Here is a 23,392-nt window from a genome sequence, read left to right on the forward strand (position 1 = left end):
TGCAACAATCAAAACCTGTTGCCATGTAGATATATCTACATTTGTTTGTATCTATGTCTCCCTCCCTGTAGCCACTGGAAGGTATGGAGAGAACTACCATGGAGAGGACTGCCATGGAGAGGACTGCCATGGAGAGGACTGGAATGGAGAGGACTGCCATGGAGAGGTCTGCCATGGAGAGAAGTGCCATGGAGAGAAGTGCCATGGAGAGGACTGCCATGGAGAGAAATGCCATGGAGAGGACTGCCATGGAGAGAACTGCCATGGAGAGGACTGCCATGGAGAGGACTGGTATGGAGAGGACTGCCTTGGAGAGGACTGCCATGGAGAGGACTGCCATGGAGAGGACTGCCATGGAGAGGACTGGTATGGAGAGGGCTGGTATGGAGAGAACTGGTATGGAAAGGACTGGTATGGAGAGAACTGGTATGCATGAGAAGGGCATGAGTGAGGAGTCCCGCTTTGCCCAGATGAAGGGCATGCCCATGAGACAGGGAGGGCACAGTGGCATGGGCCCTCCTCCCAGCCCCATGGACCAACACTCTCAAGGTAGGTACACACTCTCACCAGGGGTCCGTTCAGGAGGGTGCACAGTTGAACAATGTTCAGAAATACAGTGGGGCAAAAAAGTATTTAGTCAGCCACCAATTGGGCAAGTTCTCCCACTTAAGAAGACGCGAGAGGCCTGTAATTTTCATCATAGGTACACTTCAACTATGACAGACAAAATGAGAAAAAAAATCCAGAAAATCACATTGTAGGATTTTTAATGAATTTATTTGCAGATTATGGTGGAAAATAAATATTTGGTCACCTACAAACAAGCAAGATTTCTGGCTCTCACAGACCTGTAACTTCTTCTTTAAGAGGCTCCTCTGTCCTCCACTCGTTACCTGTATTAATGACCAAAGAGCTGTCAAAGGAGACCAGAAACAAAATTGAAGACCTGCATCAGGCTGGGAAGACTGAATCTGCAATAGGTAAGCAGCTTGGTTTGAAGAAATCAACTGTGGGAGCAATTTTTAGGAAATGGAAGACATACAAGACCACTGATAATCTCCCTCGATCTGGGGCTCCACACAAGATCTCACCCCGTGGGGTCAAAATGATCACAAGAACGGTGAGCAAAAATCCCAGAACCACACAGGGGACCTAGTGAATGACCTGCAGAGAGCTGGGACCAAAGTAACAAAGCCTACCATCAGTAACACACTACGCCGCCAGGGACTCAAATCCTGCAGTGCCAGACGTGTCTCCCTGCTAGAGAGAATTTGGATGATCCAGAAGAAGATTGGGAGAATGTCATATGGTCAGATGAAACCAAAATATAACTTTTTGGTAAAAACTCAACTCGTCGTGTTTGGAGGACAAAGAATGCTGAGTTGCATCCAAAGATCACCATACCTAATGTGAAGCATGGGGGTGGAAACATCATGCTTTGGGGCTGTTTTTCTGCAAAGGGACCAGGACGACTGATCCGTGTAAAGGAAAGAATGAATGGGGCCATGTATCGTGAGATTTTGAGTGAAAACCTCCTTCCATCAGCAAGGGCATTGAAGATGAAACGTGGCTGGGTCTTTCAGCATGACAATGGTCCCAAACACACCGCCCGGGCAACGAAGGAGTGGCTTCGTAAGAAGCATTTCAAGGTCCTGGAGTGGCCTAGCCAGTCTCCAGATCTCAACCCCATTGAAAATCTTTGGAGGGAGTTGAAAGTCTGTGTTGCCCAGCAACAGCCCCAAAACATCACTGCTCTAGAGGATATCTGCATGGAGGAATGGGCCAAAATACCAGCAACAGTGTGTGAAAACCTTGTGAAGACTTACAGAAAACGTTTGACCTCTGTCATTGCCAACAAAGGGTATATAACAAAGTATTGAGATAAACTTTTGTTATTGACCAAATACTTATTTTCCACCATAATTTGCTAAGAAATTCATTCAAAATCCTACAATGTGATTTTCTGGATTTTTTTTCTCATTTTGTCTGTCATAGTTGAAGTGTACCTATGATGAAAATTACAGGCCTCTCTCATCTTTTTAAGTGGGAGAACTTGCACAATTGGTGGCTGACTAAATACTTTTTTGCCCCACTGTAACTGTATTGTATAGAACCTATATGATTATCTGTTATGGTAGAATTGGATATTGTGTCAAATCTTTTCATTTTTATATGTCATGTTTCACCTCACTAAATATCCCCTTTCTCTCTCTCTCTCTTTCCATCTCCCTCTCTCTCCACCAGGCTACCACTCCCCACTCGGCGGCTCTGACCACTCCAGCCCTGTCCCTTCCAACGGGCCCCCCTCTGGCCCTCTCCAACCCTCTAGCGCTGGCCCAAATCCCTCAGACACCTCCTCCAACCCAGACTCCCAAACCCTGGGGGGCCAGAACCAGCAGCAGAACCGGCCCGGTGGGCCCCAGCAAAGTGGCTCCGGCCCTGGCCCTCATGGCCCCAGCCCTGGCCCCACCACCCCTGGTGGCCCCGGAGGAGGCCCTACTCCTTTCAACCAGAACCAGCTTCACCAGCTGCGGGCCCAGATCATGGCCTATAAGGCATGTACAGAATATTGATGATTTAAGGGTTGAAAGACCGATACGTGTTTAAGATGATACATTATAACTGATATATAATGTGTAATGACTGCCTATGGTTATTTATAATGTCTCCAAACTCTGAGTGGTCCACAATGTTGTTTTTAATATGTAGCTAATATGCCTTGTCACCTGAGGTATAAATATTGTAGAGTGACTCTTTATATGCTTTTTAATTTAATTACAATTTCATGACTAAAGGGTAGACAAGCAAGTCAATGAACATCATTCACATGTTACAATAACTAACATTAACGTACTGGATTGCTACTTTAATAAACTTTTCTCCCTGTAAGATGCTGGCCAGGGGGCAGCCACTACCGGACCATCTCCAGATGGCTGTCCAGGGGAAGAGGCCCATGGGGTGCAGCCCAGGGATGCAGGGTCCGGGGCCAGGGCAGGGGGGACTGGGGCAGCCCATGCCCAGCCTGGCTCCTGGAGGTCCTGGAGGTGTGGGACCAGGACCAGGAGGACCCATGGGCCAGGGCTACAACAGAGCTCACGGTGAGGGAGGCAGAATGAAGAGCATTGGATATTGATCTATGTAATTACAGTAGCTAGTTGAAACGGGAAGATTGATCACTCAAAGCATTGATCAGTCTGCTCTAGCCTCTCCGACCTAATGTGTGTGTATCGGGTGGGTTTGGATACAAAGCAGAAGACACATTTCCATCTCGTGTGGACTAATAAAATATATTTTATCTCAAGCATTTCACTGCACCCGCAATAACATCTGCTAAACACGTGTGTGAGACCAATAAGATTTGATTTGATCAGTCAACTAATCAGCATCTAAATGCTGTGAGAAGTAGCAAGCTTGTATTGTTTTGATCTGGTACAGTAGCTGGATATCTGTTTTCCAATAGGTCTGAAAAGTATGAAACATTAGTTTTTCTCTGAATATACCACTGATATAATGTTGTAGGGATGATGGGACCCAACATGCCCCCTCCAGGCCCCTCTGGTCCAACCGGCATGCAGGGACAGAACCCCAACGGACCCCCCAAGTCCTGGTCTGAAGGTGAACATAATAACACCAGCGTTATTGTCACTTTCTTCTGAGGGGCAATGAGTTCAAGTTTATTATAGTTAGTCACATAGTAGGAACAGATGTGGGATCTTCATTTGATCACTGTTTTGTTGCTGAGAATTTTCCTTCAAAGCTGGAAATGTGAACATGTAGTGTATTTGAGTTTTTAAAAGTCCACTTTGAAATTGTTGACTTGATTTGCCCTAATGAACAATCGATCAACCCATACAAAAATGTCCTGTTGCTGCAGGATTATTTTCCTGCTGTAGCAAACTAAGATCCTACATCTGTACTCACATAGTAGTTAGTCACATAGCAATTAGTCAACACAGAGTTAATTGTTAAAACATTATTCATGATGGCATTTCATGATTTAGTCCTGTATATCATTTTAATCCATGTTAGGTTTTGGTCAGTTACAATCACATCAATAAATTGATTGATGGTTAAGTTACCTTTGCCCTTTCTTTCCTTCCCCCAGGTCCAATGGTAAACGCCGCCGCCCCATCTAACGCCCCCCAGAAGTTGATCCCTCCCCAGCCGACGGGCCGTCCCTCCCCCGCTCCACCCTCCATACCCCCTGCGGCCTCCCCAGTCATGCCCCCCCAGACCCAGTCCCCTGGGCAGCCGGTCCAGCCCTCACCCATGGTGCCCCACCATGCCAAGCAGAACCGCATTACACCCATCCAGAAACCCCACGGACTCGACCCGGTGGAAATACTGCAGGAGAGGGAGTACAGGTAACCTATGAACCCTGACCCTTAAGCCCTGACTCTTAAGCCCTGACCCCTGACCCTGTGGAGAAACTGCAGGAGGGAGATTACAGGTAATACACTAACCCTGACCCCTAACCCGGTGGAGATACTGCAGGAAAGGGATTACAGGTACAGTACACCGTTAATCAAAATGTATTTATAAAGCCCTTTTTACATCACAAAGAGCAGTAACCTGGCCTAGACCCCAAAGAGCTGTAACCTGCGCTAGACCACAAAGAGCAGTAACCTGGCCTAGACCACAAAGAGCTGTAACCTGGCCTAGACCCCAAAGAGCAGTAACCTGGCCTAGACCACAAAGAGCAGTAACCTGGCCTAGACCACAAAGAGCAGTAACCTGGCCTAGACCACAAATAGCAGTAACCTGGCCTAGACCACAAAGAGCAGTAACCTGGCCTAGACCCCAAAGAGCAGTAACCTGGCCTAGACCACAAAGAGCAGTAACCTGGCCTAGACCACAAAGAGCAGTAACCTGGCCTAGACCACAAAGAGCAGTAACCTGGCCTAGACCACAAAGAGCAGTAACCTGGCCTAGACTCCAAAGAGCAGTAACCTGGCCTAGACCACAAAGAGCAGTAACCTGGCCTAGACTCCAAAGAGCAGTAACCTGGCCTAGACTCCAAAGAGCAGTAACCTGGCCTAGACCACAAAGAGCAGTAACCTGGCCTAGACTCCAAAGAGCAGTAACTTGGCCTAGACCACAAAGAGCAGTAACCTGGCCTAGACTCCAAAGAGCAGTAACCTGGCCTAGACTCCAAAGAGCAGTAACCTGGCCTAGACCACAAAGAGCAGTAACCTGGCCTAGACTCCAAAGAGCAGTAACCTGGCCTAGACCACAAAGAGCAGTAACCTGGCCTAGACCACAAAGAGCAGTAACCTGGCCTAGACCCCAAAGAGCAGTAACCTGGCCTAGACCCCAAAGAGCAGTAACCTGGCCGAGACGCCAAAGAGCAGTAACCTGGCCTAGACCCCAAAGAGCAGTAACCTGGCATAGACCACAAAGAGCTGTAACCTGGCCTAGACCCCAAAGAGCAGGAACCTGGCCTAGACCACAAAGAGCAGTAACCTGGCCTAGACCCCAAAGAGCAGTAACCTGGCCTAGACCCCAAAGAGCAGTAACCTGGCCAAGACCCCAAAGAGCAGTAACCTGGCCTAGACCCCAAAGAGCAGTAACCTGGCATAGACCACAAAGAGCTGTAACCTGGCCTAGACCCCAAAGAGCAGTAACCTGGCCTAGACCCCAAAGAGCAGCAACCTGGCCTAGACCCCAAAGAGCAGCAACCTGGCCTAGACCCCAAAGAGCAGTAACCTGCGCTAGACCCCAAAGAGCAGGAACCTGGCCTAGACCTCAAATAGCAGTAACCTGGCCTAGACCCCAAAGAGTAGTAACCTGGCCTAGACCCCAAAGAGCAAACAGTATTATACATCATTCATCATACATTAATTGAATAGATAGATACATAGTTACACATCTAGTCGTACTATATATACATTTATAATAGCAGACTGAGTTCTCTACAGCACTAGTACTGTCTGTCTCTCATACTATCCCCCTCTACTTTTCTCTCTCTCTCTCTGTCTCTCTCTCTTGCTCTCCTTTCTCTCCCTCCCTCCTCCCTATCTCGTGTCTCTGTGGTATCTCCAGACTGCAGGCTCGTATCACCCATCGTATAGCTGAGTTGGAGAACCTCCCTGGCTCTCTGGCTGGAGACCTGAGGACCAAGGCCACCATCGAACTCAAGGCCCTCCAGCTGCTCAACTTCCAGAGACAGGTAGACTACTGGCCCGTCCTGTGGATCACACACAGGACTGTGTTGTACTGCAGCACTCCTTCGTAGCGTCTAAATGACACTGTCATTACAATGACCCTTCATAACGGCTACATGACACTGTCATTACAATGACCCTTCATAACGGCTACATGACACTGTCATTACAATGACCCTTCATAACGGCTACATGACACTGTCATTACAATGACCCTTCATAACGGCTACATGACACTGTCATTACAATGACCCTTCATAACGGCTACATGACACTGTCATTACAATGACCCTTCATAACGGCTACATGACACTGTCATTACAATGACCCTTCATAACGGCTACATGACACTGTCATTACAATGACCCTTCATAATGGCTACATGACACTGTCATTACAACGACATAACAGAAGTCCTATAAACAGTCATGACTCTTTAACTATGTTGTGCAGTTGAAACAGTCACTGAAAACACTGGAGCCTGTTGAGACCCTCTCCCCTACAGTATTCCCACACATGATGAGGACGATGATGATGATGCATTTATATCCACATTTCTCCTGCCTCCGGTCTCTTCCAACCCCACAGCTGCGTCAGGAGGTAGTGGTGTGTATGCGTAGGGACACCGCTCTGGAGACAGCTCTGGATGCGAAGGCCTACAAGAGGAGCAAGCGCCAGTCCCTACGAGAAGCCCGCATCACAGAGAAACTGGAGAAACAGCAGAAGATCGAACAGGAGCGTAAACGTCGACAGAAACACCAGGTAGACTAACACAAACCTGGGGCCGGGTTACACCTGCTTCTAGACTAAGAACTATTTACAATGGAGATTATTTGCGAGAAGTGTTGTGCTTTTCAAGGCACAATGTCAGATAACATCCTTTATGAAGTTTAGATTATTTTAACTCCTTTTATCCGCAATGAGGATATTTGGGAGAAGTATATCTCACTCTAATATATTTCACTCTTTTGCTGTTCGTCATAAAAACAAAAGTTATTAGATACATTATGTTAATCAGTAGTAGTAGTAGCAGTAGGGAAGGGGGATATCTAGTCATGTGGAACAAACGAATGCCTTCAACTGAAATGTGTCTTCCACATTTAACCCAACCCCTCTGAATCAGAGAGGTGCGGGAGAGCTGCCTTGATCGGCATCCACGTCTTCGGCGCCCGGGGACCAGTGGGTTAACTGCCTTGCTCAGGATTAGAAGCAGCAGTAGTAGTAGTAGTAGCAGCAGTACCACCACGCCAACTAGAAATGCTTGCTATGGGACAGAACTGAATACTGACTCTCATCCCGTCTGTCTCCAGGAGTATCTGAGCATTATCCTGGCCCACGCCAAAGACTTTAAGGAGTACCACCGCTCTATCACAGCTAAGATCCAGAAAGCCACCAAGGCCGTGGCCACATACCACGCCAACACAGAGCGCGAGCAGAAGAAGGAGAACGAGCGCATCGAGAAGGAGAGGATGAGGAGGCTGATGGTGAGGACCATTACATACATAGACAGACAGTACATATTCTTATTCACACACTTGTGTGTGTATAAAGACACACACGTGCAAACACTCATACTCTTTCCCGTACTTAGACACACACTTATGTGTATACAAAGACACACACTAATGTGGAAACACGCTCTTACAATGCACATTACTTTACACTACTCTCTCTACTCTGATTCCCGCACACAGACTCATCCATCTCACATCAATGAGTTTTGTCTGAATATCTCCCCCACTCTCTCTCTCTCTCTCTCTCTCTCTCTCTCTCTCTCTCTCTCTCTCTCTCTCTCTCCACCCTCTCCCTCTCTAGGCTGAGGATGAGGAGGGCTACCGTAAACTGATTGACCAGAAGAAGGACAAGCGTCTGGCCTACCTGCTGCAGCAGACGGATGAGTACGTGGCCAACCTCACTGAGTTGGTCCGGGCTCACAAGCTGGTACAGGCCCTCAAAGAGAAGAAGAAGAAGAGGAAGAAGAAGAAGGTATGAGAGAGAGAGAGAGGGTGGGGGGGGGCATTATGCCCATGACTGATATGTTCCTGTAGTGATTTGTTGAGACGGACACATGACAGACGAGGTTTCAACCTGACTGGGATCTCCTGAGGAATTTGTGTGTGTAGATGTGGTTGTGAGCTGTCGTCAGCACTAGTCTCTGTAGGTAGTTGATAGAGTCGGTGTGTAGATGTGGTTGTGAGTGTGATAAACACACTGATGTGTGGATGTCTTTCCTACAGAAGCTGGAGAACGCTGAGGGTCAGACTCCTGTACTGGGACCTGATGGAGAAGTGAGTGGGATATTAAACTAACGTACTGGACATTTGAGTCATTTATCAGACGCTCGTATCCAGAGAAACTTACTGTAATGAGTGCATATATGTTCATACTTTTTCATAACCAATCTACAGTACACTGTTATAGATACATCACTATGGTTACCAGTATGTTCCCTGTTGTTATACAGTAGTACTAGACATAGTATTTGCCAGCACAAAAACATTCTGTGGCGTACTGCACTAGCATCGAATAGTCCCCACGATATGCAACTTTTCAGGGAAGTCAGGAACAAATACACACAGTCAGTCAGGAAAGCAAAGGCTAGCTTTTTCAAGTGGAAATTTGCCTCCTGTAGCTCTAACTCCAAAAGGTTTTGGGACACTGTAAAGTCCATGGAGAATGAGAGCACCTCCTTCCAGCTGCCCACTGCACTGAGGTTAGGAAACAATGTTGCCACCGATAAATCCATGATAATCGAGAACTTCAAGAAGCATTTCTCTTCGGCTGGCCATGCTTTCCTCCTGGCTACCAGAACCCCGGCCAACAGCTCCGCACCCCCCGCAGCTACTTGCCCATGCCTCCCCAGCTTCTCCTTAGCTGATGTTCTGAAATAGCTGCAAAACCTGGACCTGTACAAATCATCTGGGCTAGACAATCTGGACCCTCTCTTTCTAAAATTTTCCGCCAACTATTGTTGCAACCCCTATTACTAGTCTGTTTAACCTCTTTCGTATTGTCCGAGATTCCTAAAGATTGGAAAGCTGCCGCGGTCATCCCCCTCTTTGAAGGGGGTGACACTCTAGACCCAAACTGTTACAGAACTATATACATCTTGCCCTGCCTTTCAAGTCTTCGAAAGCCAAGTTAACAAACAGATCCCTGACCATTTCGAATTCCACCGTACCTTCTCCGCTGTGCAATCCGGTTTCTGAGCTGGTCACGGGTGCACCTCAGCCACGCTCAAGGTACTAAACGATATCATAACCGCCATAGATAAAAGACAGTACTGTGCAGCCGTCTTCAACGACCTGGCCAAGGCTTTCTACTCTGTCAATCACCGTATTCTTATCTACAGACTCAACAGCCTTACTTTCGCAAATGACTTCCTCGTCTGGTTCACCAACTACTTCTCAGATAGAGTTCAGTGTGTCAAATCAGACGGCCTGTTGTCCGGACCTCTGGCAGTCTCTATGAGGGTACTACAGGGTCAATTCTCAGGCCGACTCTTTCCTCTGTATATCTCAATGATGTTGCTCTTCCTGCGGGTGATTCCTTGATCCACCTCTACGCAGACGACACCATTCTGTATACATCTGGCCCTTCTTTGGACACTGTTAACAAACCTCCTAACAAGCTTCAATGCCATACAACACTCCTTCCGTGGCCTCCCAACTGCTCATAAATACAGGTAAAACTAAATGAATGCTCTTCAACCGATCGCTGCCCGCACCTGCCCGCCTGTCCAACATCACTACTCTGGATGGTTCTGACTTAGAATATGTAAACAATTACAAATACCTAGGTGTCTGGCTAGACTGTAAACTCTCCTTCCAGACTCATATTAAGCATCTCCAATCCAAAATTAAATCTAGAATTGGCTTCCTATTTCGCAACAAAGCCTCCTTCACTCATGCTGCCAAACATAGCCTTGTAAAACTGACTATCCTACCGATCCTCGGCTTCGGTAGTGTCATTTACAAAATAGCCTCCAACACTCTACTCAGCAAACTGGATGCAGCCTATCACAGTGCCATCCATTTTGTAACCAAAACCCCATATACCACCCACCACTGCGACCTGTATGCTCTCGTCGGCTGGCCCTCGCTACATATTCGTCGCCAAACCCACTGGCTCCAGGTTATCTATAAGTCTTTGCGAGATAAAGCTCTGCCTTATCTCAGCTCACTGGTTACCATAGCAACACCCATCAAAGCCAACACCTCCTTAGGCCGCCTTTCCTTCCAGTTCTCTGCTGCCAATGACTCGAAAAAAATTGCAAAAATCGCTGAAGTTGGAGACATATCTCCCTCACTAACTTTAATCATCAGCTATCTGAGCAGCTTACCGATCGCTGCAGCTGTACACAGCCCATCTGTAAATAGCCCATCCAACTACCTACCTCATCCCCATATTGTTTTTATTTACTTTTTTGTTCTTTTGCACACCAGTATTTCTACTTGCACATCATCATCTGCACATCTGTCACTCCAGTGTTAATGTGCTAAATCGTAATTACTTCGCTACTATGGACGATTTATTGCCTTACCTCCTTACTCCATTTGCACACACTGTATATAGACTTTCTATTGTGTTATTGACTGTACTTTTGTTTATTCCATGTGTAACTCTGTGTTGTTGTTTTTTGTCGCACTGCTTTGCTTTATCTTGGCCAGGTCGCAGTTGTAAATGAGAACTTGTTCTCAACTGGCCTACCTGGTTAAATACACCTGTTCTCAACTGGCCTACCTGGTTAAATACACCTGTTCTCAACTGGCCTACCTGGTTAAATAAACCTGTTCTCAACTGGCCTACCTGGTTAAATAAACCTGTTCTCAACTGGCCTACCTGGTTAAATAAACCTGTTCTCAACTGGCCTACCTGGTTAAATAAACCTGTTCTCAACTGGCCTACCTGGTTAAATACACCTGTTCTCAACTGGCCTACCTGGTTAAATAAACCTGTTCTCAACTGGCCTACCTGGTTAAATAAACCTGTTCTCAACTGGCCTACCTGGTTAAATAAACCTGTTCTCAACTGGCCTACCTGGTTAAATAAACCTGTTCTCAACTGGCCTACCTGGTTAAATAAACCTGTTCTCAACTGGCCTACCTGGTTAAATAAACCTGTTCTCAACTGGCCTACCTGGTTAAATAAACCTGTTCTCCACTGGCCTACCTGGTTAAATAAACCTGTTCTCAACTGGCCTACCTGGTTAAATAAAGGTGTTCTCAACTGGCCTACCTGGTTAAATTAACCTGTTCTCAACTGGCCTACCTGGTTGAATAAACCTGTTCTCAACTGGCCTACCTGGTTAAATAAACCTGTTCTCAACTGGCCTACCTGGTTAAATAAAGGTGTTCTCAACTGGCCTACCTGGTTAAATACACCTGTTCTCAACTGGCCTACCTGGTTAAATAAAGGTGTTCTCAACTGGCCTACCTGGTTAAATACACCTGTTCTCAACTGGCCTACCTGGTTAAATAAAGGTGTTCTCAACTGGCCTACCTGGTTAAATAAACCTGTTCTCAACTGGCCTACCTGGTTAAATAAACCTGTTCTCAACTGGCCTACCTGGTTAAATAAAGGTGTTCTCAACTGGCCTACCTGGTTAAATACACCTGTTCTCAACTGGCCTACCTGGTTAAATAAACCTGTTCTCAACTGGCCTACCTGGTTAAATAAACCTGTTCTCAACTGGCCTACCTGGTTAAATAAACCTGTTCTCAACTGGCCTACCTGGTTAAATAAACCTGTTCTCAACTGGCCTACCTGGTTAAATAAACCTGTTCTCAACTGGCCTACCTGGTTAAATAAAGGTGTTCTCAACTGGCCTACCTGGTTAAATAAAGGTGTTCTCAACTGGCCTACCTGGTTAAATAAAGGTGAAATAAAACAATAGTTTAAAATAGTCATGGTTCAGCAGGTATCTGCATCAGTGTCCAGAGACATCCAGGGAGAGTAGCTGATGTGTTAGCAGCAGCTAATGGGGATCCTAGTAAAATGCAAAAAATGATCAGTATTTGTAGACGCCAAGAATAGTATATTTCCCCTTCAATGTCAGCATCCAGTGTTTTTCTGACTCGCTCCCTCCCTCCAGCCTCTAGATGAGACGTCCCAGATGAGTGACCTACCAGTGAAGGTGATCCACGTGGAAAGTGGTAACATCCTGACAGGGGCGGACGCTCCTAAAGCTGGACAGCTGGACACATGGCTGGAGATGAACCCTGGGTACGAGGCTGGAGGAGGAGGATGAGATGGGCCTATTAGGTTTTTAGGGGTATATTTTAGAGGGGGTAAAGGTATGTTTGTGGTTGTAATACTGATGTTTTCTGCTGTTCCAGGTACGAGGTGGCCCCTCGCTCTGACAGTGAAGACAGTGGATCGGAAGAGGAGGAGGTGGGTTGGGTCATAAAAGATAGTACCCAACCATGACTAAACTCTTATTATACAGATTACAGGATGAAAACGCTACAAGTAGGAACCAAATCAACTGAATTGGTTGAACAGTCATAAAGACTAGATTAATTCCACACTCTCTCTGTACCAAAGCTATGACCAGTCTGTCTGAGTGGTGATTGACAGGTTGTTGTTGTCCCGCCCCTGGCCTGTCATTGGCATATCAGGAGGAAGAGGAGGAGCCCCAGCCGGCAGTTCCTCCAGTAGTGGTCCTCCCAGTGTTAGTGGGGTTAGAGGAGAAGAAGAAGAAGATCCCAGACCCAGACAGTGAAGAAGTATCAGAGGTGGACGTACGACACATCATAGAGTGAGCACACTACACCTGGGTCCCTATAGAGTCATAATACCCATAAAACCTAGCGGTCAAGCAGGGAAATGGTTCCAATCGTCACCATTCCTTTTTCCCACGTCTAGATTTTAGAAAGACTTAAAATAAGGGCTGTGTTTCGGGGAGGCTTACATGATATTTTGATCACCGTGGAAATCTCTCTATCAAAATATTCGCCTGTATTTACCCCCCAAAAATGGAATGCTAATGAGCTCCTAATGTAGCATTTTCGAATCGTAGTAAATAGAGACAAATATATTGATTAAAGTCACCTTGTCCGAGAGAGATTTACATGGTTATCAAAATGTCATGTAAGCCTACACGAAACACAGCCCTTATTTGAAGTGTTATTAAAATTGAGACGTGATTTGACTTAAATTGTTTGGAAGGGCCCATAAGTAGGCATTTAACTGTTAGTCCACACCTGCTGTTTACAAAGCATGTGACAAATACATTTAGATTAGATGATTTGATTTGAAATGTCTGGTGTATGATTCAGGGTCTGAGTCAAAAGAAACATTGATTTTCAGTGAGGAATTGGGTGAATCTCAAACCTCTGACCTTCTCCAATGTGTTTTGAGGAGGCAAGAAGAAAGGGTACAAGGAGACACAATTGAGATTCACCTGTTGTGCACTCCTGCCTACACATTGGATTTATTTAAATAAGCCATAAAGACAGAAATGCCTACAATTCAGGTTTGGGGTCAAACGTTCCATTTAATATTCAGTGAGAAATTGACCCTAATGCTGTTTTGCTGACTTGCAAATCCTTATCAATGACGGAGTGAATTTTCCAGCTAAAGATGCTTGTCTCTCATAGCGCTAGAATTATTTTTAAATAGCACACTTACTTTATAGGGCTCATGCCAATATGTAATAATAAATAATAATACATTGAATTTATAACACGTTTTACATTGAAAAACTATCTCAAAGTGCTACAGTGATTGCATTAAAGCCATTCATCCACTGTTTCTTCCCTGGTTCCGTCCCTAGGCACGCTAAACAGGATGTGGATGATGAGTATAACAGTGCAGAGGCAGCGTTCGCTCGGGGACTCCAGTCTTACTACGCTGTGGCCCATGCTGTCACTGAGAGAGTGGAGAAACAGTCCACGATACTCATCAACGGACAACTGAAACAGTACCAGGTGAAGGAGCACTGACAAGAGGCTGAATAAGCCTGAGAAGTGACATTTCCTTTCTTAAGTCATTAGAAGAGACCCAGACCAACCTGTACAATTTTGGCTGGCTGACATTGTCCTTTGTCTTCCTCTGTTGATTCTCTCTCCTCTTCCTCTCCTTGTCTCTCTCCTCTCTCCTCTTTCTTTCCTTGTCTGTCCTTTCCACTCAAACTGTTTGTCCCTCCCTCCCTCAGATTAAAGGTCTGGAGTGGCTGGTGTCTCTCTACAACAACAATCTGAATGGTATCCTGGCTGATGAGATGGGACTAGGAAAGACCATCCAGACCATCGCTCTCATCACGTACCTGATGGAGAACAAACGAGTCAACGGACCTTTCCTCATCATAGTACCGCTCTCGTGAGTACTGTACCGCTCTGCCACGCACGGAGAACCATGGCTTCAATTACAATTAAACTTTAAAGGGACATTACACTCCAAAATCAATCACGTTTTCAAGACCCCAACATTGGTCGTATGTTGAGCTACTGTAAGTCCGTGTCACAGGCCGTTTTGTAGATTCAGCTATGTGCCACAGTCCAAAATGAATGGAAGACATAAGCTCCACATCATTTCCAGATTTCCTGTGCTTATTTTTTCCATTAATTTGTGGTTGACGGACAAGTATATAGCTGGGTATACACAACTGATGGTGTGGGACTTTTGAAGAGTACTGTCCCTTTAATTGTAACTGTATTCATAGTACACTTAACGTGACTGTCATACATGATATGATGGAGTACAGTACTAATGAGAGGGAAACAATGATCCGGAGAGAGGGGTGGGTAAGGTTTGGTACAGTCGCATAATTAAAAAGTCATAATTAAAATAGAAATAGAATAGTAATATATATGTATCTATCGCTATGGGTACAGTGCTATTTGTTTGCTTAGGTAAGTTTGGCCCTCTGTTTTCCTCTCTTCTCATATTGACAGAACTCTCTCTAACTGGGTGTATGAGTTTGACAAGTGGGCTCCGTCTGTAGTGAAAGTCTCCTACAAGGTGAGTTGGAGCAGCTAACCTTCCGCCAACTATATGGTAACCATGGAAACACTGATTACTTGGGGTCCTGAAATACAGCCATATGGGCGGCCGTGTGGAAGCCTGTCTATAATGCATTCAAATCAAAAGTGTATCACTTGCAGCCAGAACAACAACAACTAGGCCTATTATGAATACAAATGTAATGTCACGCCATTCTAGTAATTATTCATTTAATTAATTCATTAATGTCAAGTTAAATCCGAGTTCCTGTCCTTCATGTTGTCTCTGTAGGGTTCCCCTCAGGCCAGAAGGGCCTTCATCCCCCAGCTACGCAGCGGCAAGTTCAACGTTCTCCTCACTACCTATGAGTACATCATCAAGGATAAACAGGTCCTAGCCAAGGTAACACACTGACACACACTCTACCTCCAGCGTGATTCTGAACAACTCTCAACATGACCATTTCACTGATGACCCATACACCCTCTTTCTGTCTTCTCGTACTCCCCAACCCTCTTTCTCCCCCTCTCTCTCTCTCTCTCTCTCCCCCTCTCTCTCTCTCCTCCTCCACTCCCTCTCCCCCCACAGATCCGGTGGAAGTACATGATCGTGGACGAGGGCCACCGGATGAAGAACCACCACTGTAAGCTGACCCAGGTCCTCAACACTCACTACCTGGCCCCCAGGAGAGTGCTCCTAACTGGGACACCGCTCCAGAACAAGCTGCCTGAGCTCTGGGCCCTGCTCAACTTTCTCCTGCCCACCATCTTTAAGAGCTGCAGTACCTTTGAACAGTGGTTCAATGCACCATTCGCTATGACTGGAGAGAAGGTGAGGTTTTTTTAGCTGAAAGAAGTTGAGAAATGCTATATAAACTGAGGAAAAATATGAACGCAACATGTAAAGTGTTGGTCCCATGTTTCATGAACAGAAATAAAAGATCCCAGAAAGTGTATTTCTCTCACAATTTGTGCACAAATTTGTTTACATCCCTGTTAGTGAGCATTTCTCCTTTGCCAAGATAATCCATCCACCTGACAGGTGTGACATACCAAGAAGCTGATTAAACAGCATGATCATTACACAGGTGCACGTTGTGCTGGGATTTGAAAATGTGCAGTTTTGTCACACAACACAATACCACAGATGTCTCAAGTTTCGAGGGAGTGTGCAATTGGCATGCTGACAGCAGCAATGTCCACCAGAGCTGTTGCCAGAGAATGTAATGTTAATTTCTCTACCATAAGCCACCTCCAACGGCATTTTAGAAAATTTGGCCGTACATCCAACTGGCCTCACAACCACAGACCAGGGGTAACAAGGAGTCGCTAGAGCGCAATGAGCCAAGTACAGCCCCCCAGCCAGACCCTCCCCTAAACCGGACGACACTGGGCCAATTGTGCACCGCATTATGGGACTTGCGGTCTTGGCTGGTTGTGACACAGCCTGGGATCAAACCCGGGTCTGTAGTGACGCCTCAAGCACTGAGATGCAGTGCCTTAGACCGCTGCGCACTTGGGAGGCTGCGGCCCACATTTAATCGGCTCATCTGTCCCGCGGGCTGCCAGCTGCCAATCACTGCTACATACACTACTGACATTGTTAATGTTGTAAATTACCATTGTAGCAGGAAACTATTGGCAGTTCGTCTGTCCAGTGTCTGTGTTCTTTTGCCCATCTTAATCTTTTCTTTTTATTGGCCAGTCTAAGATGAGGCTTTTTCTTTGCAACTCTACCTAGAAGGCCAGCATCCCGCAGTTGCCTCTTCACTGTTGACGTTGAGACTGGTGTTTTGTGGGTACTATTTAATGAAGCTGCCAGTTGAGGACTTATGAGGCGTCTGTTTCTCAAACTAGACACTCTAATGTACTTGTCCTCTTGCTCAGTTGTGCACCGGGGCCTCCCACGCCTCTTTCTATTCTGGTTAGAGCCCGTTTGCGCTGTTCTGTGAAGAGAGTAGTACACAGCATTGTACAAGATCTTCAGTTTCTTGCAATTTCTCGCATGGAATAGCCTTCATTTCTCAGAACAAGAATAGACTGACGAGTTTCAGAAGAAAGTATCTTTGTTTCTGGCTATTATGAACCTGTAATCAAACCCACAAATGCTGATGCTCCAGATACTCAACTAGTCTAAAGAAGGACAGTTTTATTGCAAAAGGGTTTTCTAATGATCAATTAGCATTTTCAAAATGATAAACTTGCATTAGCTAACACAATATGCAATTGGAACACATTAGTGATGGTTGCTGATAATGGGCCTCTATATGCCTATGTAGATATTCCATTAAAGATCAGCCGTTTTCAGCTACAATAGTTATTTACAACATCAACAATGTCTACACTGTATTTCTGATCAATCTGATGTTATTTTAATGGACAAAAAATGTGCTTTTCTTTCAAAAACAAGGACATTTCTAAGTGACCCCAAACTTTTGAACAGTAGTCCTTTAGTCATTTGTATACATTTCGTTCTCTTCTTCTCTACAGGTGGATCTAAATGAAGAGGAGACCATCCTGATTATCCGTCGCCTCCACAAGGTGCTCCGCCCCTTCCTGTTACGCAGGCTCAAGAAGGAAGTAGAGGCTCAGCTACCGGAAAAGGTATAGTACGTCTCTCCATCTTCACATTTCTTTTAAATACAAACTCATGTTCACAGCTTTCTTCAGTATCTTGTCCGTTGGGTGTCCTCTTACCTATGTTCTCAGGTATTTTTCAGCTGCATAATATCTCCATTCTGTGGTTTTAATTGATTGATTGGTTTATAGATCTCTCTCTCACTGCGTCTCTCTCTCGCTATGTCTCTCTCTCTCTCTCTCTGTCTCTCTCTCTCTCTCTCTGTGTCTCTCTCTCTGTCTCTCTCTGTCTCTCTATCTCTGTGTCTCTCTCTCTATCTCTCTGTCTCTCTCTGTCTCTCTATCTCTCTGTGTCTCTCTCTCTCTGTCTCTCTATCTCTCTGTGTCTCTCTCCTCTATCTCTCTCCCTGTCTCTCTCTATCTCTCTGTCTCTCTCTGTCTCTCTATCTCTCTGTGTCTCTCTCTCTATCTCTCTCCCTGTCTCTCTCTATCTCTCTGTCTCTCTCTCTCTCTCTCTCTCTCTCTCTCTCTGTCTCTCTCTGTCTCTCTATCTCTCTGTGTCTCTCTCTCTATCTCTCTGTCTCTCTCTGTCTCTCTATCTCTCTGTGTCTCTCTCTCTATCTCTCTGTCTCTCTCTGTCTCTCTATCTCTCTGTGTCTCTCTCTCTCTATCTCTCTGTCTCTCTCTGTCTCTCTATCTCTCTGTGTCTCTCTCTCTATCTCTCTCCCTGTCTCTCTCTGTCTCTCTCTGTCTCTCTATCTCTCTGTGTCTCTCTCTCTATCTCTCTCCCTGTCTCTCTCTGTCTCTCTCTGTCTCTCTCTCTATCTCTCTCTCTGTCTCTCTCTGTCTCTCTATCTCTCTGTGTCTCTCTCTCTATCTCTCTGTCTCTCTCTGTCTCTCTATCTCTCTGTCTCTCTCTGTCTCTCTATCTCTCTGTCTCTCTCTGTCTCTCTGTATCTCTGTCTCTCTCTGTCTCTCTATCTCTCTGTCTCTCTATCTCTCTGTGTCTCTCTCTCTATCTCTCTCCCTGTCTCTCTGTGTCTCTCTCTCTATCTCTCTCTATCTCTCTCTCTGTCTCTCTGTGTCTCTCTCTATCTCTCTCCCTGTCTCTCTGTGTCTCTCTCTCTATCTCTCTGTGTCTCTCTCTATCTCTCTCTCTGTCTCTCTCTGTCTCTCTATCTCTCTGTGTCTCTCTCTCTATCTCTCTGTCTCTCTCTGTCTCTCTATCTCTCTGTCTCTCTCTGTCTCTCTATCTCTCTGTCTCTCTATCTCTCTGTGTCTCTCTCTCTCTATCTCTCTGTCTCTCTCTGTCTCTCTATCTCTCTGTGTCTCTCTCTCTGTCTCTCTATCTCTCTGTGTCTCTCTCTCTCTATCTCTCTGTCTCTCTATCTCTCTGTGTCTCTCTCTCTCTATCTCTCTGTCTCTCTCTGTCTCTCTGTCTCTCTATCTCTCTGTGTCTCTCTCTCTATCTCTCTGTCTCTCTCTGTCTCTCTATCTCTCTGTGTCTCTCTGTCTCTATCTCTCTGTCTCTCTCTGTCTCTCTATCTCTCTGTGTCTCTCTGTCTCTCTATCTCTCTGTGTCTCTCTCTCTATCTCTCTGTCTCTCTGTCTCTATCTCTCTGTGTCTCTCTCTCTATCTCTCTGTCTCTCTCTCTCTATCTCTCTGTGTCTCTCTGTCTCTATCTCTCTCTCTCTCTCTGTCTCTCTATCTCTCTGTGTCTCTCTGTCTCTCTATCTCTCTGTGTCTCTCTCTCTATCTCTCTGTCTCTCTCTGTCTCTCTATCTCTCTGTCTCTCTCTGTCTCTCTATCTCTCTGTGTCTCTCTGTCTCTCTATCTCTCTGTCTCTCTCTGTCTCTCTATCTCTCTGTGTCTCTGTGTCTCTCTCTCTATCTCTCTCCCTGTGTCTCTGTGTCTCTCTCTCTATCTCTCTCCCTGTCTCTCTGTGTCTCTGTGTCTCTATCTCTATCTCTCTCCCTGTCTCTCTCTGTCTCTCTATCTCTCTGTCTCTCTCTCTCTCTCTCTCTCCCTGTCTCTCTGTGTCTCTCTCTCTGTCTCTCTCTCTCCCTGTCTCTCTGTGTCTCTGTCTCTCTCTCTCTCCCTGTCTCTCTGTGTCTCTCTCTCTGTCTCTCTCTCTCCCTGTCTCTCTGTGTCTCTGTCTCTCTCTCTCTCTCTCTCTATTTCTCTCTCTCTCTCTCTCTCTCTCTCTATCTCTCTGTGTCTCTCTCTCTCCCTGTCTCTCTCTATCTCTCTATCTCTCTGTGTCTCTCTCTCTCCCTGTCTCTCTCTCTCTCTCTCTCCCTGTCTCTCTGTGTCTCTCTCTCTCCCTGTCTCTCTCTATCTCTCTGTCTCTCTATCTCTCTGTGTCTCTCTCTCTCCCTGTCTCTCTCTATCTCTCTGTCTCTCTATCTCTCTGTGTCTCTCTCTCTCCCTGTCTCTCTCTATCTCTCTGTCTCTCTATCTCTCTGTGTCTCTCTCTCTCCCTGTCTCTCTCTCTCTCTCTCTCCCTGTCTCTCTCTATCTCTCTATCTCTCTGTGTCTCTCTCTCTCCCTGTCTCTCTCTCTCTCTCTCTCTCCCTGTCTCTCTGTGTCCTCCAGGTGGAGTATGTAATAAAGTGTGATATGTCAGCGCTCCAGAGGGTTCTGTACAGACATATGCAGGCCAAGGGAGTCCTACTGACAGACGGCTCTGAGAAGGACAAGAAGGTGAGAAGGAATAACTCAAGTTCTTTGTCCAAAACATACAGTTTGTAAAATATGTTTTTTGTTAGATCATATTCTGTATATATGAATATGTGTAAGAAGCTTTTTGATTATATTGCAAGGTGAAATAATTATAAAATGTACAAGGCAGTGTTAGTTTAGTCTTGTTTTAAAAACATTCTCACATGCCTCACTTCCATAAATTCAAAGCTTGTGGTGGCTAAAGTCAGCTGAAGTAGTTGCAGTTTAAAGAAAACAGATGAGTTTCATATACTATTTTCATGGTGAGGAACCATCTAACATCAAGTGGTAAAATCCTGAATTCCTCCTGTAATATCTGTGTGTATATTGTAGGGTAAATCCTCCTGTAATATCTGTGTGTCTATTGTATGGTAAATCCTCCTGTAATATCTGTGTGTCTATTGTAGGGTAAATCCTGAACTCCTCCTGTAATATCTGTGTGTCTATTGTAGGGTAAATCCTCCTGTAATATCTGTGTGTCTATTGTAGGGTAAATCCTCCTGTAATATCTGTGTGTCTATTGTAGGGTAAATCCTGAACTCCTCCTGTAATATCTGTGTGTCTATTGTAGGGTAAATCCTCCTGTAATATCTGTGTGTCTATTGTAGGGTAAATCCTCCTGTAATATCTGTGTGTCTATTGTAGGGTAAATCCTGAACTCCTCCTGTAATATCTGTGTGTCTATTGTAGGGTAAATCCTGAACTCCTGTAATATCTGTGTGTCTATTGTAGGGTAAATCCTGAACTCCTGTAATATCTGTGTGTCTATTGTAGGGTAAATCCTGAACTCCTCCTGTAATATCTGTGTGTCTATTGTAGGGTAAATCCTGAACTCCTCCTGTAATATCTGTGTGTCTATTGTAGGGTAAATCTTGATCTCCTCCTGTATTATCTGTGTGTCTATTGTAGGGTAAATCCTCCTGTAATATCTGTGTGTCTATTGTAGGGTAAATCCTCCTGTAATATCTGTGTGTCTATTGTAGGGTAAATCCTGAACTCCTCCTGTAATATCTGTGTGTCTATTGTAGGGTAAATCCTGAACTCCTCCTGTAATATCTGTGTGTCTATTGTAGGGTAAATCTTGATCTCCTCCTGTATTATCTGTGTGTCTATTGTAGGGTAAATCCTCCTGTAATATCTGTGTGTCTATTGTAGGGTAAATCCTCCTGTAATATCTGTGTGTCTATTGTAGGGTAAATCCTGAACTCCTCCTGTAATATCTGTGTGTCTATTGTAGGGTAAATCCTGAACTCCTCCTGTAATATCTGTGTCTATTGTAGGGTAAATCCTGAACTCCTCCTGTAATATCTGTGTGTCTATTGTAGGGTAAATCCTGAACTCCTCCTGTAATATATGTGTCTATTGTAGGGTAAATCCTGAACTCCTGTAATATCTGTGTGTCTATTTTAGGGTAAATCCTCCTGTAATATATGTGTGTCTATTGTAGGGTAAATCCTCCTGTAATATCTGTGTGTCTATTGTAGGGTAAATCCTGAACTCCTGCAATATCTGTGTGTCTATTGCAGGGTAAATCCTCCTGTAATATCTGTGTGTCTATTGTAGGGTAAATCCTGAACTCCTCCTGTAATATCTGTGTGTCTATTGTAGGGTAAATCCTGAACTCCTCCTGTAATATCTGTGTGTCTATTGTAGGGTAAAGGAGGTACCAAGACTCTGATGAACACCATCATGCAGTTGAGGAAGATCTGTAACCATCCCTACATGTTCCAACAGATAGAGGTACAGTGGGAATACACACGCACGCACGCACACACACACACACACACGCACACACACAGATAGAGGTACATACAGTGGGAGTATACTTTCTATTGATGAACTAACCCCACCACAATTCTGAATTTGTTCACAGGAATCTTTCTCTGAGCATTTAGGATTTTCCGGAGGGATAGTGAGTGGGTAAGTGCATAAGTCGATTGAGAGTAATTTTCACAACAACGACCCCAAATGCTTTCACTCTATTGGCCTGGTTGTGTTCTCTCTCTGCCCCTAGTCTTGACCTGTACCGAGCCTCGGGGAAGTTTGAGGTGCTGGACCGTATCCTGCCCAAGCTGAGGGCCACCAACCACAAGGTGTTGTTGTTCTGTCAGATGACCTCGCTCATGACCATCATGGAGGACTACTTCACCTACCGTAACTTCAAGCACCTGCGTCTGGACGGTACGGTGTCTGTGTCTCGGTATCAGAACTGGGTTCAAATAGTTACTTGGCGTCTTTTCTAATACATGCCTGGTGCAATGGAACAAACGGTACAAAACCCACCCATCTGGCATTCCATAAAGACTCAATCATACTCAACGTATTTTATAGTCTAGAAAAGAAATACTCTTTGAACCCATGTCTGCTACTCATATGATACAAAATCAAAGTTGGGATTTCTGTCTCTCTTAGATGCTGTGTTTTACTCATCCACTTCCCTCTCCCCTCCTCCCTCCCTCCGCCCCCCTCCCCTCCTCCCTCCCTCCGCCACCCTCTCCCTCCATCCAGGCACCACCAAAGCAGAAGACAGGGGCATGCTGTTGAAGGCGTTTAACGACCCAGCCTCCCAGTACTTCATCTTCCTGCTCAGTACCAGAGCCGGCGGGCTGGGCCTCAACCTGCAGTCAGCTGACACCGTGGTCATCTTCGACTCTGACTGGAACCCTCACCAGGTAGGGGGAGCAACACACACACACAACCCCTAAGGGATTGGCTGGAGCCCACAGCAGGTAGGGGGAGTAACACACACACACAACCCCTAAGGGATTGGCTGGAGCCCACAGCAGGTAGGGGGAGTAACACACACACACACAACCCCTAAGGGATTGGCTGGAGCCCACAGCAGGTAGGGGGAGTAACACACACACACAACCCCTAAGGGATTGGCTGGAGCCCACAGCAGGTACACTTAGTAGTGTTAGTAGTTGAAGTCATATTTTAACATTACTTGAGTGAGTATTCAGTTAGAAGTACAAAATATCCCA

General features: G+C 45.6%; 1 protein-coding gene across 1 annotated transcript in view; it reads left to right on the forward strand.

Moving 5' to 3' along the window:
- LOC110487273 (SWI/SNF-related matrix-associated actin-dependent regulator of chromatin subfamily A member 4) overlaps positions 1-23,392 on the forward strand; it is a 35,954-nt gene that overhangs the window by 3,343 nt on the left and 9,219 nt on the right. The window contains exons 3-26 of the mRNA XM_090195643.1: positions 72-549; positions 2,245-2,555; positions 2,891-3,098; positions 3,520-3,615; positions 4,106-4,364; positions 6,043-6,169; positions 6,753-6,926; positions 7,475-7,648; positions 7,980-8,150; positions 8,402-8,452; positions 12,259-12,389; positions 12,503-12,557; positions 12,785-12,924; positions 13,942-14,095; positions 14,323-14,486; positions 15,062-15,128; positions 15,402-15,512; positions 15,699-15,941; positions 17,600-17,713; positions 20,283-20,390; positions 22,062-22,148; positions 22,282-22,328; positions 22,423-22,589; positions 22,917-23,080. Of these exons, the coding sequence (XP_090051769.1) occupies positions 72-549; positions 2,245-2,555; positions 2,891-3,098; positions 3,520-3,615; positions 4,106-4,364; positions 6,043-6,169; positions 6,753-6,926; positions 7,475-7,648; positions 7,980-8,150; positions 8,402-8,452; positions 12,259-12,389; positions 12,503-12,557; positions 12,785-12,924; positions 13,942-14,095; positions 14,323-14,486; positions 15,062-15,128; positions 15,402-15,512; positions 15,699-15,941; positions 17,600-17,713; positions 20,283-20,390; positions 22,062-22,148; positions 22,282-22,328; positions 22,423-22,589; positions 22,917-23,080 (3,801 nt within the window). The remainder of the gene's footprint in view (positions 1-71; positions 550-2,244; positions 2,556-2,890; positions 3,099-3,519; positions 3,616-4,105; positions 4,365-6,042; positions 6,170-6,752; positions 6,927-7,474; positions 7,649-7,979; positions 8,151-8,401; positions 8,453-12,258; positions 12,390-12,502; positions 12,558-12,784; positions 12,925-13,941; positions 14,096-14,322; positions 14,487-15,061; positions 15,129-15,401; positions 15,513-15,698; positions 15,942-17,599; positions 17,714-20,282; positions 20,391-22,061; positions 22,149-22,281; positions 22,329-22,422; positions 22,590-22,916; positions 23,081-23,392) is intronic.

This window comes from Oncorhynchus mykiss, chromosome 13 (assembly GCF_057628025.1).
Source record: "Oncorhynchus mykiss isolate SJ-2025 chromosome 13, ASM5762802v1, whole genome shotgun sequence".
NCBI classification, from domain to species: Eukaryota; Metazoa; Chordata; class Actinopteri; order Salmoniformes; family Salmonidae; genus Oncorhynchus; species Oncorhynchus mykiss.